The sequence below is a fragment of the Pteronotus mesoamericanus genome, unplaced genomic scaffold, assembly GCF_021234165.1.
Source record: "Pteronotus mesoamericanus isolate MK-2021 breed Mesoamerican mustached bat unplaced genomic scaffold, CSHL_Meso_final contig_90, whole genome shotgun sequence".
Lineage (NCBI taxonomy): Eukaryota > Metazoa > Chordata > Mammalia > Chiroptera > Mormoopidae > Pteronotus > Pteronotus mesoamericanus.
This window is the reverse complement of record NW_026555277.1, coordinates 4,362,229-4,379,516: the sequence shown is the minus strand read 5'-3', so window position 1 is coordinate 4,379,516 and position 17,288 is coordinate 4,362,229. Positions and strand designations below refer to the sequence as shown.

The 17,288-nt window shown below is 35.0% G+C and overlaps 1 protein-coding gene across 2 annotated transcripts in view; it reads right to left on the bottom strand.

The window, feature by feature from the left end:
* Nucleotides 1-17,288, bottom strand: part of CUL3 (cullin 3) — a 91,746-nt gene that overhangs the window by 52,628 nt on the left and 21,830 nt on the right. Inside the window, exon 2 of one of the 2 annotated variants that reach the window (XM_054585608.1) lies at nt 16,766-16,963. In XM_054585608.1, the coding sequence (XP_054441583.1) occupies nt 16,766-16,963 (198 nt within the window). Of the gene's footprint in view, nt 1-15,517; nt 15,612-16,765; nt 16,964-17,288 lie in introns of those variants that run through there. The other variant, XM_054585609.1, reaches the window with a different exon arrangement.

The following is a 17,288-nucleotide window of genomic DNA, read 5'->3' as shown; positions in this document are numbered from 1 at the left end:
GACTATTACTAAGCAAAAAATAGCTAGAGTTAATTTTGTAACATTTATTTTTGAGTGACAACACATGCACACACATGCATAAGATGTAAAATGCCTTAGATACCCTTGCTGTAATCTCTTGATTATTCAAATCAATTTATAAGCAAAAAATTATTTCTTTACTACTACCCAAGGAAAGTACTCTGATACTCTTTCTACTCTGATACATGAAAAGTAAATGGATATTTGTTCAAATATATACAATAAAATGGTAGGAATCAGATGAAAGTTCAACCTTTATGAAAATTAAACAGGCTTTTAAAAAGAAAAGTAGGCATATAAATGAAAAATACACATTAAATGGGAAAAAATTAACCTCATTTTATGAATTATTAATTTATCAATATGGAAATTTTGAAAACGAGAAAGTGGGGGCAGTGTGTGTGTGGGGCAACATCGTTAGCCTTATACCCCAAGACAACAAACCATCTGTTTCTGCACCAGCAAAGACAAATGGGAAGGAACCCTGCTGTTCAGGTAATACCAGAATCAAAGGGGCCTGCAGGTAAGTATGGCCAGCAATATTTCTTAAAAAAACCTACATGAAGGTTGTCCAGACGAAGAGTTAGAAGTTGAAGGGGGAGACACGCAAGAACAAGTAACAAAGCCATAAAGTTGAGAGAAGGGGAGTCAGCTGTGGCAGAGACTAAAAGGAGTAGCTGAAAACTGAGGGCTGGGCATGGCACTGAGCCTTGCAAAGGATAAAGCAATACACAGACAACAGTTCAAAAACAGATCACAAACCTGGTAAATAATTAGAATCATTGGAAGAGCAATAGATTTTGATCAAGAGAACGAGAAGACAAGACACAGACTGGGAGAAAATACCTGCAAAAGACGTATCTAATAAAGGACTATTCAATCTTGTTTCCTAGCCTATGGTGAAATTTGTTTCATATACGTCTTTTCACTTAAAAGTCACAGAACCTACTGATGATGTTAAGTGAGGACTTACTGTATACAAAGAATTCATAAAACTCAGCAGTAAGAAAATAAATGACCAAATTTAAAAAATTGGCAAAAGACCTGGACACCTCACCAAAAAAATTCAGATGCTAAATAAGCATATAAAAAGATGTTCAATATCTGTTCACAAAAAATGCAAATTAAAAATACAATGGGATACCACTACATACCAATTAGAACGGCCAAAATCCCAAATGCTGGCAACACCAAATGCTGGTGAGGATGTGGATCAACCAGTACTCTCATTTGCTCCTGGTGGCAATGCAAAATGGCACCAGCTACTTTGGAAGACAGTCTGGCAGTTTCTTACAAAACCAGACATAGTCTCACCATTATGATCCTGCAACTACGCTCCTTGGTATAAATACCAAAGGAGTTGACAACTTACGTCCATACAAAAATCCCTCCCACAGATATTTATAGCAACTTTATTCATAATTGCCAAAACCTGGAACCAACCAAGATGTCCTTTAGTAGATGAACAGATACAGCCAGACATTCTGGGAAAGGTAAAACTAAGAAGACTGTAAAACCACAGGCTGCCAAGGATTAGGGTAGAGGGAATAATAAAAAGGCAGCCAAACTATTCCGTTTGGTACTCCAACAAGGAATAAATTTATTTATTTGTTAAAACCCACAGAAGGTACACTAAGAGCGACTTATCATAAACTATAGGCTGGGTGGTGACAATGATACATCAATGTAGGTTCATCCATTGCCGCAAGTGTGCTCCTCCAGTGTGAGATGCAGGAAGTAGGGCAGGCTGAATGCGTGTATGTGGAGGCAGAGGACATATGAAAAATCTCTGTACTTTCTGCTCAATTTTGCTGTGAACCTAAAACTGTTCTAAAAAAAAATGAAGTCTATTAAAAAAAAAATTGGGGCCTATCCAAGAGCCAAAGAAAGAGTATCTCTTATTTTGTTTTTTTCATACCCAGGTGATTCTGATGTCACCACTGGCATAGAAGAACCACATCAGTCATTTATGTACCTTCTCTTTGCAGAACTTCTTCAACATGAATATGTTTTCATATAGTTGGAATAATTATTACTGATGCAATTCTGAGTCCTGATTTTTTTTTTAAACCACCGATTAAGATTCAACATTAACCTTTGCTTTAGGAGAAAAATATCTAGTTATATATAGCATATCATTTCCAAAGCATCGTAGTAATTCAAAGAAAAAGGTCTATTAGAGTGAAACAAAAGAAAAAAATGTCATCTGAGATTTTAAACAACTTCCTACATAATACTAAAAGATGATCAATAAAGAAAAAAATAATAAAATTGTGCCCCATCAAAAAACTGGTCCTACAGATACTGTTGAAACAATAAAAAAGACAAGCTATAAATGAAAATACCAAATAACTTGTATCCAGAGTATTGATATATTTTTTATATATATTTTAAAACCCTCTTGCAAGAAAGCAAACAATTAAAAATGGACAAAAGACCTGAACACACACTTCACCCAAGACAAATAAAGGCAATTTTGCACGAGAAGATCTTCAACATCATCAGCCATTAACAAAATGCTAATTGAAAGCATGAGATATCACTACACATCCACTAGAATGGCTAACAATAAAATATACTGACAGTTCCAAGTGCTGATGATGATTCCCAACAACTAGAACTCTCATGCATCATCAAAAAAGTAAAGGAATGCAAAAATGGTACAGCCCTGAAGAAAAACAGTTTGGCAGTAACAGAGTATCTTATGAAGTTAAATATATGCCCACCATACGACCCAGCAATCCCACTTCTAGAGAAATGAAAGCATACATGCACACAAAAACCTGTACACAAATGTTCCAAGCAGCTGTATTCAAAATTATGAGAAACTGCATACAACACAAATGTCTTAAAACAAGATAACAGGTATACGGATAAGCCAACTGTGGTACATTCATACAATAATTACTCAGCAATAAAAAATATTATTGATACATACAATAGCTTGGGTCAATCTCAAAATAATTACGCTGAATGAAAGAAATTAAAGTCTCTAAAGGTTACAAATTGATTCCATTTATATCACATTCTTGAGGAAACAAAACTGCAGCAACAGAGAACAGATCAGTGGTTGCCACGTATTAGGGGTGAAAGAGAGGTGTGACTATACAGGGAAAACAGAGGGAGTTTTCCGGTGTGAGGGAATGTTCTATATTGATTGTGATAGGTGGTACATTAATTTATACATGGGATTGAACACAAAGAAATATACATGAAAAGAAAGGGCTAATTTTATTACACATTGGTTTTTTAAAAAACTTGCAATTACGATTCCCAAGTTGGGTCCTGCTTTACTACTACATCATAAAGGTAAGCTATGATACCACAATCTTTACTCATAGAAGCAATCTGAATGCCAAACAACGAAATAACTGTGAATTATTTTGAGTATATCAGCCTTATGAATGACCCTGCAATAGTTCAAACTGGCATACCACATTCTTCATTTCTGTGAATATGGCTTTTCCTGTCTTTTTTCTTACACACTTAGCAAAGATTAAAGTGGAATTACTAAGTCCAAAGGAAACCCTTATCTTTTGACATCATAATAAAACATATTCAATGATAAATTAATGCCCAAGCTGCAAAAAATACATCCTCAAATCAAACAAATTACTGGCCAAGGGAAGAGGAGGAGGATGGAAAGGAGAATGACAGAAAAGGACAGCAGGCATGAGCTTACCCTGAGTTTTCACATCCAAATATCTACACGATTGACAAGGAGGCTAGCCCTGGGCCAGCAGCTCTTGGCTGGTTGGAGAGTTGAAGGACAGTAATAGTCTGCACAGTACCCCCTGCCCCAAAGTGTGCATGCACACACGCACACACAATTACTTCTAATCATTAATTAAAATTTTTCACCCTCTAAATTTCAATTCCAAGGCAAAATCCCAGGCAACCAATCCTAACAGACTGTCTAGGTAACACAAAGAAATTCATCAGTTAAAATTAAAGTTCACTGAAGTTAGTTCTAAAGTTCACTGAAGTTAGAACTGAGCCATATAATTAATGATGGTGTGGATCACTGAAAGTTAAGGACTTTCTTCTTAAAGAGTCTCAAAACTCAGGACAATATTTAATTCAAATATTAATTAAATCTCTGAAGTACAGAAATTTGTATTTAGCATTATTTTGCATTAAAAGACATCATGTATTAAAAACATAAAATGAAGCATGCTAATTACACAAAGACAACTAAAAAGTATCACAGGGATTCTATGATTTTAAAATGTATGACATCCTAGAAATTTGTAATATTTTAGCATTCATCCAGCAGCTAAAACAATCAAATCAGTATTTGCAAGCTCAAGGCAGCTACTGTTACTAAATCCATCTGGTCTGTAGCTCTTCTTACCTGTAATATGACTGGGCTTGATTTGACCAATGACACTTACACCACACTCCACTAATGCTTTAGTACCACTGCAGGGCAGGCTCCATTTCTTCTGATTAAACATGATTTCTATTGGTTTTGTATGATTTTAAAAGTAGGGTTGACTATCTACTGTTTTAAAATAAATGAGAGCCACTGGATGTCTGCAACACACCTTTCTGACTCTAAATTCTGAAATATATTGCTTGTTTTGTCTGATGAAACTAGAGTATTTGCATAAATATGCAGCATTTACCATAATTTAAGAAAGGATCTAAGTTCCCATTTATAACACCTGAATTTTTTCAGAGTCCTACCTATGTGATCTGGGGGCTTGTCACTTTACAAATTTTACCAGTTATGTAAATCCTGTTTTTCCACAAAATGCCATCAAAAATTATCCTTGAAGATCTCAATAAATTTCATCACACCAGAGTGATGTGACATAGACCCAAACCTATCAATAAGAGTGGCTTAGCACAGAAATGAATCTCAATGGAAGCTAAGTCTTGGAATATAGAGAATATTTCTCCTAATTACACAAATAGTTAGAAAACAGTTCTACAGCTCATTGCTTACCCCAAGAATTTCTGATTTCAAAGATTAAAAAGAGATAGTGCAATGTTTTGCTTTTTTTATGTAACAGCCACATACAGTGAATAGTGGCCACACAGAAGTATGGATGCTGAAAAGCCCCTCGGTCTGATTTAAACCACAGATCCAACACTTAGTGGCTGTGTGACCTAGAGCAACTTAAATTACTTTGTGTATCAGTTTTTATGAAATAGGAATAACAGCACCTACTTCAAGAAGGTGTTTTGTGGACAAAATGAGTTAACATACACAAAAATGCTTAGAACAGTGCCTAGCCTACAGTAAGTGTCATATAAACATTTTCTACTATTATATTTCTTGTATTATACATTCATAATATTATTCATATATGTATTTGAATCTGTGACTCCAAGTGTGTTCCAAAGAGCGATATCATGATCAAGATCATCATCACTTGGAAACTTGTTAGAAATACACAATCAGAATCTACATTTTATCAAGATTACCAGAAAATTCGTAAGTGCTTTAAGTTTTGAGAAACTAGTGACATAAAACATACACACACATGTTCACATATTTTATACAGTATTTTCTAAACCCTCAATTTCTACATGACTCTTGCTTTCTTGTCCTTTATACAATAGGTATTTCTGCATTACTAGAAGGAATTCTTTTACTTCATGCTTCGAGGAGCTTGTAATGTAGCCAATCTCCTATTATTTGTACATTCAATATAAGTTTGGTGAATACACATTGTTACCTCTCGTAATACATGTAACACCTCAAGATTTCTGTATTTCAAATAAGCTTCTCCTAAAGTTAGGAGAATTAATCTTAACTGTTGCGGATATTTAAAACTTTCTAAGAATTCAGTAACGACAAGTGATTCTTGAATGATGTAAAATTCACTGCCCTCTTGGCATTTTCTAGACCGACAGGTTTGTTCTCATTTTCACTAAATTTTCAGAATAAAGGTAACAGTCTTGATCAGAGGAATCATAACAGTTATCATTAAAAAAACAAGATAGTCCACTGTAGGGAAGACTTTTTTCCTGATGCTGAAGGAAGATTCTTCTCTAAGTAATTTACTAATGCATATGATAGTAGTATCAACTTAAGCATTCTGCAAAGAGCACACTACTTCACTTTAAATGTCCAAAGTGAAGCTGTTAATTCAAAACAATACATAAAATCTCTACCCAAAATAATACGTCAAATATTTAATGACTACTTCCAACAAGCAAAGTAGGATGCTAGGCACTATGGGGGACATAAAATGCATTAAGCCACTTTAAAATTTCTATGGGGAAAGGAAGAAAAGAGGAGCCTAATAGTAGCTTTCATAGGATCTCAATACAATGACTAGTGATAGAGATGTCATGAGGTTAAAAGGACAGGCACACAATGAGAATTAGTACAACACACTTTCATAATTTCATACATAAAGAAAATTGGCTATATGCCCAAGCAAATAATCATCTAAATTTGGCACTTTAAAAAAAAATACATTCTTCATTCAAATACTTTTAACTTTTTTTTTTTTTTTTTAAGTAACACACCTTAGAAAAATCAGGATATCTCTGAGTACAAAGTAATGCCATTAAAAATGGCAGCCTTCCCTACTGGTTTAAAAGGGAAACAAAGAAAAAAGTAGTATACTACAGAAGGACAATATGAATTATTGTTTGTGAAGTACTGCATTTCCAAGGGTTAAGAAGATACACATTAAAAGCCATCACAGCAGCAGTTCCCTAGTTAAGCAATGGAGACACTGACAGAATAAGGAGTAAAACATATACAAAGTATGGCAATATGGCAATTAGTCTTTTTGTTGAGTACCATGGGAAAAAATAGCCATAGTTTCACAATATCACAGGATGCAGTACCCAAGTACACTAACAAACTCCAGTCTCAAAAAGCTAGAGGAATACAGCCCAAAATTCATACTGCACTTTTAAATGGTGAAACACACTCTGCTTAAACAGTGGTTAGATTAAGTAATTAACTTGGGCAGAAGTATTATCCCACATATAAAAGACAACACATCTTGGCGGTTCACAGATATAAAACCCTTTGAAGGCTGGCAACATTCGTAGAGATCCATTTCAAAAGTTACTGAATGTCAACTATATGAAGGAGCAGAAGACACACAGATGAATGAAACAGATCCTAGCATGTTCAGTCTCTTACTTAATAAATATTAAAAGAATTACCACTAGAAAATACAAGTGAAAACAAGATAAAGAGGTGTACCAGCCCTCACAGTGCTTCTAGTCTACTCAGCAATGTAAGTGGAAATAACTGGTGCTCAACGTGGTCAAACTTGCTAAATAACAACATTTTAAGGGTGGTTCTCAAACATTTTCTCTACTAATCCTCTCAAAGTAGAAGCTACTCAACTTCCTATGGCCCTCACATCCCCTGGCTGCATCTTCCTGATACACTAGTAATTCCTATTCCCCACCCTTTCCCTAGTAATCTCTTCTTTTGGGATTACCCTATTCGTTACTCATTAAGGGTAGGCACACCTAGCTCACAGCCCCCCCTTTTCCTGACTCCTGTCATTACCCTAAGTGCCTCCGGTGGCAACTCTATGTGGGGAACAAAGGGCATGTGAAGACGTCAAAATGAAAGATAAACAGCAACAAAGCACTAAAAACGCACTCCTACTAATAAACCTTTACTTCATCTTCTCCAGTGTCTTTCAAAGAATAAAAACAAATGGCTCCTAACACCCACAGCATAAAAGCTAAATCTCCTACAATGTCTTCCAAAACTGTCCAAGTAACTCTCATTCTCATTTCCTACAAATGCACTAAAGCCTTTTATTGTTCCATCTTCATCAGCAATTTTCAACCTTTTTCATCTCATGGCACAAATAAACTAATTACTCAAATTCTGGAGCACACCAAAAAAAAAAAAAAAAAAAAAAAAAAAAAGGTATGGTTTTGAATGATTTACCAAAATAAGAGAAGTAATTACCTACCTACCCTTTGTGCTCCAAAGTAACTTTTTATATTCTTGTATATAAGGATTTGTGGGACCAAGAATTAACCAATCAGATAAAACCTTATTATGCAAGATGACCATGATGCAACTCTATTATATGACCTATATATTTATGGTTCGAGACGGGGCATCACACCATACAGCTACTGTGTTGGCTGTTGTCTTTTTTTTTAATTTGACAATCTAAGGGAAAAGAGGTCAGTGCCCTTGACGAAATAATCAGGTATTGCTATGTTTTAAAAACTCTTGCAGCATACCAGTTGAAAGCCACTGATTTACACAGATCTACCAGACCTAGGCTCAGATCTACCTGCCTTTTTCACTCATGCCATTTTTCCTACTAAAACTATCTTTGGCCTTTTTATTCATATGGTTAGTCTTTAATATTGCTTTAAAGCTCATCAAAGTGACCTCTTCTTTCTATCCTGCCCTGACTTCCTCAGGTACAATTCCCCTTCAAATCTGATCACCTCACTTAAATTGTCAGTAGGGAGCTTCCTACTGACAAGCATGGCAGCTTAATTATTTTTATGGTGGCTTAAACACAGGACAGAGCTATATGTGGGCCCCTGAATCTATCTTTGCTAACAAAAATCATTTTCCAGTGTTTTTATCATACTTCATAATTCACTGCAATCATTATATTTATAACATATTTTGTACGTGAATGCCATTAAAAAAATCTCTCTACATTCATTCACATTTGCCTAGAAAGGGAGGAAAAGTACTAAAAAAGCTTTATTATAAAAGCTGTGTCTGGTTAATTGGCCTACAAAATAGTCTAGAGTTTACCATCAAATTACCAACTTAATTTCCATATGCAATTAGTACCCTCGCATGAACATCTTAATTTACCTACAAATAAACATAATATCTAAAACCCTAGCTCTTCTCATTTTCCCTCTAAAACTGGGGAGAAAAATTAATATATTAAAACAACAGCTTAAGTAGAGACATCATTTTCAGCAACCCTACATACAAAAAATAAACAGTTGGGTGATAATCTACAAAGTCTTCAGTTTACAAAAATAAACCCACCAAAATGAAAGACACTTAAAAGCTGAAGCTATTTCCCGTCAAGGCTTCACATTCTCTACCTACAAAGCAAAGAGTTTAGAACTGGGCAGGATTACAAGGCAGACTCAAGTATGTAAACCCAAAAGGAGTTCTTCAAAGGCAGGGATCACTGGTACACTGCAAATGCTTATTTAGCAGGCTAGTGACTAGCACTAGTAGGTCCTCAATAGGCAGTTTTCGGAATGGAATGAAAAGTGAGCAGCACAAAGCCTTTCCTCATTTTGCTGTCTTCCCATCCAATCACAGTAAGATATTATTTGAAAAATAGGATATATGAATAGAGTTTGAAAGCCACTGAAATAAATGTTCTTTTTAGCACTAAGAGGCTAAAAAGTCAACATCATTTTTGTTTAGTTGCTTTTCTAAGAGGAAAACAAACCTTCAAAGTGTAAGAATTAGATTTTATAAGCTTATTTATGAGGCTACATTATTAATAAATTATTACTGTAGAGTGATCATTTGAAGAGAATGGAAAATGAAACATAAAGCAAATCTAAGAAACCTGTTAAGCATCACAAAATTAAGATAAAATTGTGGACAAGTAAAAACAAAAGAAAGTTTCTCCCCTAACATTAAAAAATAATTAAAATTGGAAATTTTATTCTAAACATGTATGACAACACAGGAGAAAACTGCAAAAACTATGATCACTCTAAGTTTTAATAACCCCAAATTGTCAAGACACATAATCATTATGTAATTTTAAGGTTCTGGCTAATAGAACCAATCCCAATCTCATTTTATACATTAATAATCTAAAGTTCAGGAAAGTCTAGTCATTTGTTCAAGACTGCTGGTGGCGGAATTAGCCCTAAAGTCCAGATCTTCCTACTTTCTACCCAGTACTTTTCTACTGTAGCTGCTTATTTCTTATTATTAAACATAGAATGCTCAACACTCAGTAAAAGAAGAAAAGGGAAAGTCCTAGATTAATGAACTGTGAGCTTACAAGACTGTCAAGTTTGGATCCCAAAAAGGAATCTTCTAAAAGTAAATAATCTCACCCCAAAAAACCCACTTCAAATATCTTACAATTTTATTTGTTAATTATACCTTAGTAAACCTGTGTAAAAAGTTTTAAAAAGACAACTCAAGCCTTATCTAACCCTGCCCACTAGTAACAAAACTAATTATCCCTATTACTGAATTTAAAATTGTCCGTTAACATTACAAACACACACACACACAGAAAACTACAACTCAGATAAATGTTGCAATTAAATTATTTTATAATTTAAGGTTAGCACTGAATCTTAAAGTGACACTAACACTCTGGCCATTTTTCAGTCTCCACTGCAATCCTCAAACCACCTGAAATGTTTAAATTCATCAGAGTTCAATCTGGATCCCTTATTTCTTTTTTCTGTGTGATTTCTTCCACTTCCAGGGCTTTATGTATCATCTATATGCTCATAACCCCCAAATTTACATTTCCAGTCCAAACTTCTCAAAGAACTAGATTTGCAAACCCAATTTCACTGGCATCTTAAAAGTAACCAGTTTAAATGGAGCCCCTCCACCCCTCACCACCAATCTACATCAAGAAACAGAATCATGGGCCCTGGCCGAATGGCTCGCTTGGTTGAACAGTCATCCTGTACACCAAAAGGCTGCAGGTCTGACTCCTGGTCAGGGCCATGCTTAGGTTGTGGGTTCAATCCCTGGTCAGGGAACTGATCAACGTTTCTCTCTCAAAAAAAACAAAAGAGAAAAGAAAAAAATCAGTAACCATATCCTCTGGTGAGGATTTAAAAAAAATAAGAAAAAAGAAATGGAATCACTGAATTGTCCAAGAGCCCCAAATCTAGAAATCATTTTTCCCTCTTCTTCATTATATATAATCAATTTGAAGACAATTTTTTTACACCTGAAATTTTGTTCTATCCCCATTGTCACTAGACTGGTGCAAATCACCAGTATCGCTCACCCAAAGCTACTGAATTATTCCTTTCTGTTCCCCTCACTTCAACTCTTGAGCCCTCCAACTTGGAGCTCTCTAACTTATTTACCACACAGCAACCAGAGTAGTGTTTTAAAACCCTAATTAGATCATGTCGCTGTCTTGCTTACAATCCTTGCGTGGCTTCCTACTGTATACACAAATCAGTATGAAGTCCTTATACCCAGACCTCAAAGGCTGCCATGATCTGGCTTCTGCTTCTCTCTCTGACCTCATCTGCACCCACTCTTCCTCACCACCAATTCTTAACTTCCCATTCACGACAGGCCCCCCCCCCATCCTTCAATTTCTCTAGTCCAGAGATGGACAAAGACGGCTTGCTACCTTTTTAAAGTAAAATTTTCTTGAAGTACCACCCCACCATTCATTATATATGGTCTATTGTTGTTACTGTGCTACAACAGGAGAGTTAAGAAGCCCTGACAAAGAACGTCTAGCTTGGAAAGCTGAAAATATTGACTATCTTGTCCTTCACAGAAGGGAAAAAAAAAAAAAAAAAAAAAAGGCTTTAGAAGCACTCCCTTTGCCTGGAATGCTCTTCAACCCATTCGTCTCATGAACACCTTTTTCATTCTTCAAGCCTTAGTTTAAAAATCACTACTTCCTCAAAGAGCCCTTTTTTGGCCTATGTACTTGCCCTCGTCAATTTCCTTTATCACTGTATCCGGTTTTCTTCATTATATTTTATAACATTTGTTTATCTGTTCCAGGGACCAGATGCCTTCTATTTACCAACATATTTCTTACACCTAAGTCAGAGCCTGGCAAATAATGAATACCTGTGAATGCTGAATTCTGCGATGTTTTACAAGGACACAATTTGAGGCTTTAACAAAATGACGTATAACTTAAAAATTCTTAAAACTGGAAAGTAGCAGAACTTTTTCCTCTCCAATATAACCATGCTTTTAAAATTATTTTATTTAGAAAACATGTTAAAGAAAAAATAATTCCTGTGAAATCTGAAATGTTTTCATATTTACTAAAGTAAGACAAGATTTTTCTTATGGACAAGCACAAAAGCCACATCACACCCTCATTTTTGTTTTGCGGTCTTGTGAAATTCACCGAATTCCTTTCGGTCTCAGTTTCCTCAAAGGGAACATTCTTCTAGAGAGAGAAAGAAATACTACTAAGAAACAGAAATTAGCATTTAGCTTTTCTATGCCTGCTTCAATTTTGTGAATTCATTTCCGAAGTCAATGGTCAGACTCTTTCATCCCAAAGAAGTGTTCTCTCAGTTTGCACCATTCTGCTTAACCAAAAATGTTCCTCAAAATGTTCACTATTCTCATCTTGAAATCGGGGTACCAACAAACTAAGAACCATCCCTGATTCTACTGATTCCAAGTAAAAATCGTATTTCCTTTGTGTTCTTCAATGCGAAGAGATAGGCTCTGGCTATCTACACCAAGAGCACTAAAACACTACAAAGGTTCACTTTGCCTAAAAATTATATATATATGGAAGTTCAACTAAGTACTACAAGAGCAATGAACAAAAAACTGAAGAACAGACCATGTAGTAATGCTTTCAAAACACAAAGGGATATGATCCTTGAGACCGAAGATAAGTTACACTGATACCACAGAACCCTAAACATTTATTCATCTTCCTGTCTGAAGGTGGAATGTTGAGACCCCTGATACTGATTTTCATGCCAACTGCACTTAGCACATTTTATCAGAAACGTTCCTAAAAGTCCCATTCGGTAGAACACGTGTGAAACTTCCTACATCGGGGGACGAACATTTTGAGCTACAGTATGATGGCCCTAGCCTGCCACTTAAATAGACCTCTTTTGGCAGTGCCTCCACACGGTAGTATTTACAGTTAAGTTTTGATAAAATAAAAGTAAAAATCAATTAAGGTGAATGGAAAACACAAAAATGAAAGCACAGATACTAGCAGTTTCAAAAAGTAATTCCACTGAGATAAAGAATTAGATATGCTGAAATTGGTACATTTCTTAGTCAGAAACTGACAGTATAAACTGAGCAAATGAGTGAAAGGAAAAAGTTAAAGAACATTTTTAGATGCTGAAGATACATCATTAAAGGCCTGTGTAAAATGAAAAATAATAAAGAACTCAGCAAGTATTTTTAATTTCTTTAGCACATTCAACTTGAATACATGTTTCTCTGGGATATATTGGGGGAACTGCCTATATTTAAAAATGAGAGTTAACCTTATATATAGGACCACTTTAAGCAACTGAAAATACGCTAAAGCTTTCACTGTTACCATGGAGTTATTTGTTCACATGACTTCAATTTCTACCTAACCATGTTGCAGAGTCCAAAAATCAGTAACTTAAACACTGGCCCCACACTCTGGCCTCCTCTCCTCACTTTTTGGATTGACCTCACCAATTCTCAAATATAGCACAATAACTACAGATATTTTTCTACATCTGTGCCCAAGCTGCAAAACACTGCTTAAAAAACAAAAAACAAAAAAAAAAAAACCCCAAATACACATTCAGGCCATTTTCTACTGAGCTATCTTTTTCCTTACTTAACAGTTCCTAAGCATATTCTCCACATGGGCTTCTCCAAGCCTCTTTATCTTATTTTCAGAAGATACATGGTTTAATTATTGGATTCGTAACAGTTTTAGAACTAAGGAATCTCGGAAATACTACTGCCAATTTCTTCATTTTAATTACATAAGCTAAGACCTAGAACTTAAAGGACTATAGCTTTACAAACATTGAGCCAATTTACTTAAAGACCCCTATGCACCCTTAAGGCTGGCATATTTACTGCATCTTGATCCATTCACTATGTATGCCTCAGCAGCCAATCTATATAGAGGTCAAGGACAGCCTGAAGCCACATTGACTGAACATGTCTAGGCCATTTACTAGCTTTGTGCATCTGGACAAATTACCAATTCTCTGTGCCTCAGTTTCTTCACTTGTAAAATTAGAGATAATAGTAGTATCTGACTCACTGGATTGTGACCATTAAGTTAATACTTGTAAAAAGCATTGGAACTGGACCTGGTATATAGTAATTAAGGGTCAGTCGTGATTGTTATCATCATTCCCAACAGAACTCTGGCAAATGGGAACATGCCCCTCTCTTCTACCTTTACTTCCCCATAGTTCCCAACTCTGCACGAAAAAACTCAGTTGCTCCAATCTTCTCCCCATTCAAGAGCTTTAAGCAAAACTCTTCCACTCTACCTTTCTTTTGCTGACAAGCTTTGCAAATGAGTCTTCTTTATTTTCCCATACCTATTTAACCAGTCTGCTCTTGGAGATTCATCCCCTGGCTCCGGGATATTTGTTCTCTGAACTCCAATACTTATTCCTCAGTATAGGCTACCAAATGCCGAACTGACCTTCAGGGCTGTGCTCCTGCCCAAGCTCTAATCCTGTGTATCTCCAAACATATATTTCTACTTGAGCATCTTATTACAATCTCACCCTCTATCTTCTTCAAATGTAAAATAATTTCCTAGGTGCCTGCCAACTATAAAAATTTCCAATATAACCTAAAACAAAATTTTTCATTTCCTCTATTTCCAAAGCACTTTTCCATTCCAACTTCACAATATTTCTATTGGTGACACCATCATTTTCTAAATAATCAAATTCTATATAGTCTTTCTTTAGAATTTCTGGTATCATCAATTCATTTCTAGCCTATCGGACTACTCAGATTTGTCTGGGTTTTCCCCTGCTTCTATCAAACCACCTCTAAATTCTACATGTCTATCACTTCCATCTTAATCTTCCTAAAATACTGTCACACTATCATCTACTGAAAACATCCAATAAATCTCAACAGTTAAGTCCAAATCCCTTAACGTGGCAATCAAGTTTTTCTCCAATTTGTTCCCAAACCATTTTTGCAACACTATAATCCACTAATCCCCATAAATTATTACACACACCACCACCCGCCCCCCGTCAATCAAACTCTACTTACTTACTACCTGAGCATACATTTCTATATAATCATGTGACATCTGCAATCCCTGGAATGCCTTCCCCGTTGTTTACTTATATTCCAAATTTGTCACAACTTAGTTCCAATTGCTCCTTTTTCATGAAACCTTACGGCCCAGGGTAACTTATTTACCACTTATTTATATAATGCCTCACACTGTTATCTAAATGTGTGTATCATCTCTCACATTACAGTAAAAACAAACCTAGGAAGGGACAGTATCATATATTGTTATATACTGTACATCCACTGTACTTCCCTAGAAAGCTGTGCACAGTAGGCACTTAATGAAGGACTGTTGAATTGCATGAACAACACAATCACCTGCTTTATGATACTAGCTACTGCTCACGTTAATTCCACTTAAGGGAAAAGACCTGCAGAAAGAATAGTAGAAATAAAAAGTGACTATTTTGTAACCACTACAGTAATAATGATTCATGCAAGAATCATCAATGGATGCTGAAACCATTACATGAAAGTTTCTTGGGGAACAGGATATTTACACAGTCTCAAAATATATCTGAACAAATTACTTATGAATTACAAAGGGAAAAAAGGTACCTTTACAGTGGAGAAATCTGGCGAACACCAAGTGATCAAAGTTAACATCACCAATAATGGGATAAACTGACATCATGTGCCTCCTGATGTGATGCACTGAGGACACAACATCACTTATGTATTATTCCTGCCAAAAATGCATAACCTGAAACTAGTCATGAGGAAACAATCAGACAAACCAAAAACTGAGGGACAATCTACAAAACAACTGACCTATACTCTTCAAAAATGTCAATGTGTTGAAAGACAAAGAAAGGCTGAGGAATTGTGTGTGTGATCCTGGATTGGATCCTGGATCAGAAAACAAACTGCTATAAAAGACATCACTGCTACACAGCACAAGGGTGAATTTACACGTGGACTGTATTAGGTAACAGTATTACAATAATGTTAAACTGCCTGGTTTTAAACATTGTTCTTTGGTTAAATAAGAGAATTTCCTTGTTCTCAGGAGAAACACTCCACAGTATTTGAGGATAAATAAATCTAAAACTTATTCTCTAATTGTTCAGCAATAATAACACCAATAATAGTAATAAGATCAATAAAAAGGTTGGCAAAAATGCAGTAAAATATTAACAACTAGAAAATCTACAGTAAAACAGATCATTGTACTATTGGTGCAACTTTTCCATTTTTTCAAAATAAAATTAAAAAAAATCAAATCTCTAATACCACAAAAATTCTGAGAAGTTTTTATTTATCTGTGGCATTTACACTTTATCTGACAATCTTAAAAGCAAGACATACTTGCAGTGGAAGAGTTTGCTCTATAAAAACATGTTCTAAAAAAACAAATACATTTTTTGGGGACCAAAGAACTATTTTATAATGTTAACAGCCCACCACTATATTTTTTAAATTCACATTTGTATAGCAAAACTCAGTTAAAATGAATAAAGTCAATTTCAAATGGTTAAAAATCTTAAGACAATATTTTTAAAACAATGTGCTTTTAGTATTTTACAGAGAAAATGGAGAAAACTAATATTGATTAAGCATTTTAAGGAAAAAGATATATAATTAACATATCAATAAGCATTTGTAAATTACTGAAAGTATGTTTCCTTAAATTCTGATTTACCTGATTACAAGTTTTGAGAAAGGTTTTAAAATACAACCAATTAATTATTATTTCTAAAGGTTTCCTGGAGCCTTTAAAAATACTACTTCTAGTCAAAGTAAAATATGGTATAAAGGATTTTCTAGATTCAATATAATTAGCAACAGTCCTTTAAAGTTGGATACCTTATTTATGAGATGTTCGGTAACAACTTCTCTTAGTCCAGTGTAGAGCTTTTCTCCATGTTTATGCAAAACCATTGTATATGCATTTCTATAGAGCTCCTCAAAACTAAGACCACTGTTATTCTTACGCTGGATTTCTTGAATTGCATTTTTCAGAAGGTCCCAAATGCTGTTTACATATTTTTCATCCATGGTCATCTGTAATATCCAAGAGAGAAAAAGAGACAAAAAAAAAAAAAGAAACAAAAAACCAATGGTTGAAATTTGTATTTTTCCATAGAGTAAATATTTTATTATATGGCTATAATAATGATAAAGCTGTATGATTTATAAGGATATTAACAACCTGTTTTAACAGAAATAAAGAAATACATTTAAAAATCGTTTTCAGATAGAAACAATTTTTTAAAAATCCTTTAGGACCTCCCTCCCTTCTTATCTACAGCAGAACCCTCCACTTTATGTAAAACCGTAATCCCTGATGTTAATAGTTGCTTTAGATAAAAGTGTGAGACGTCCTTCC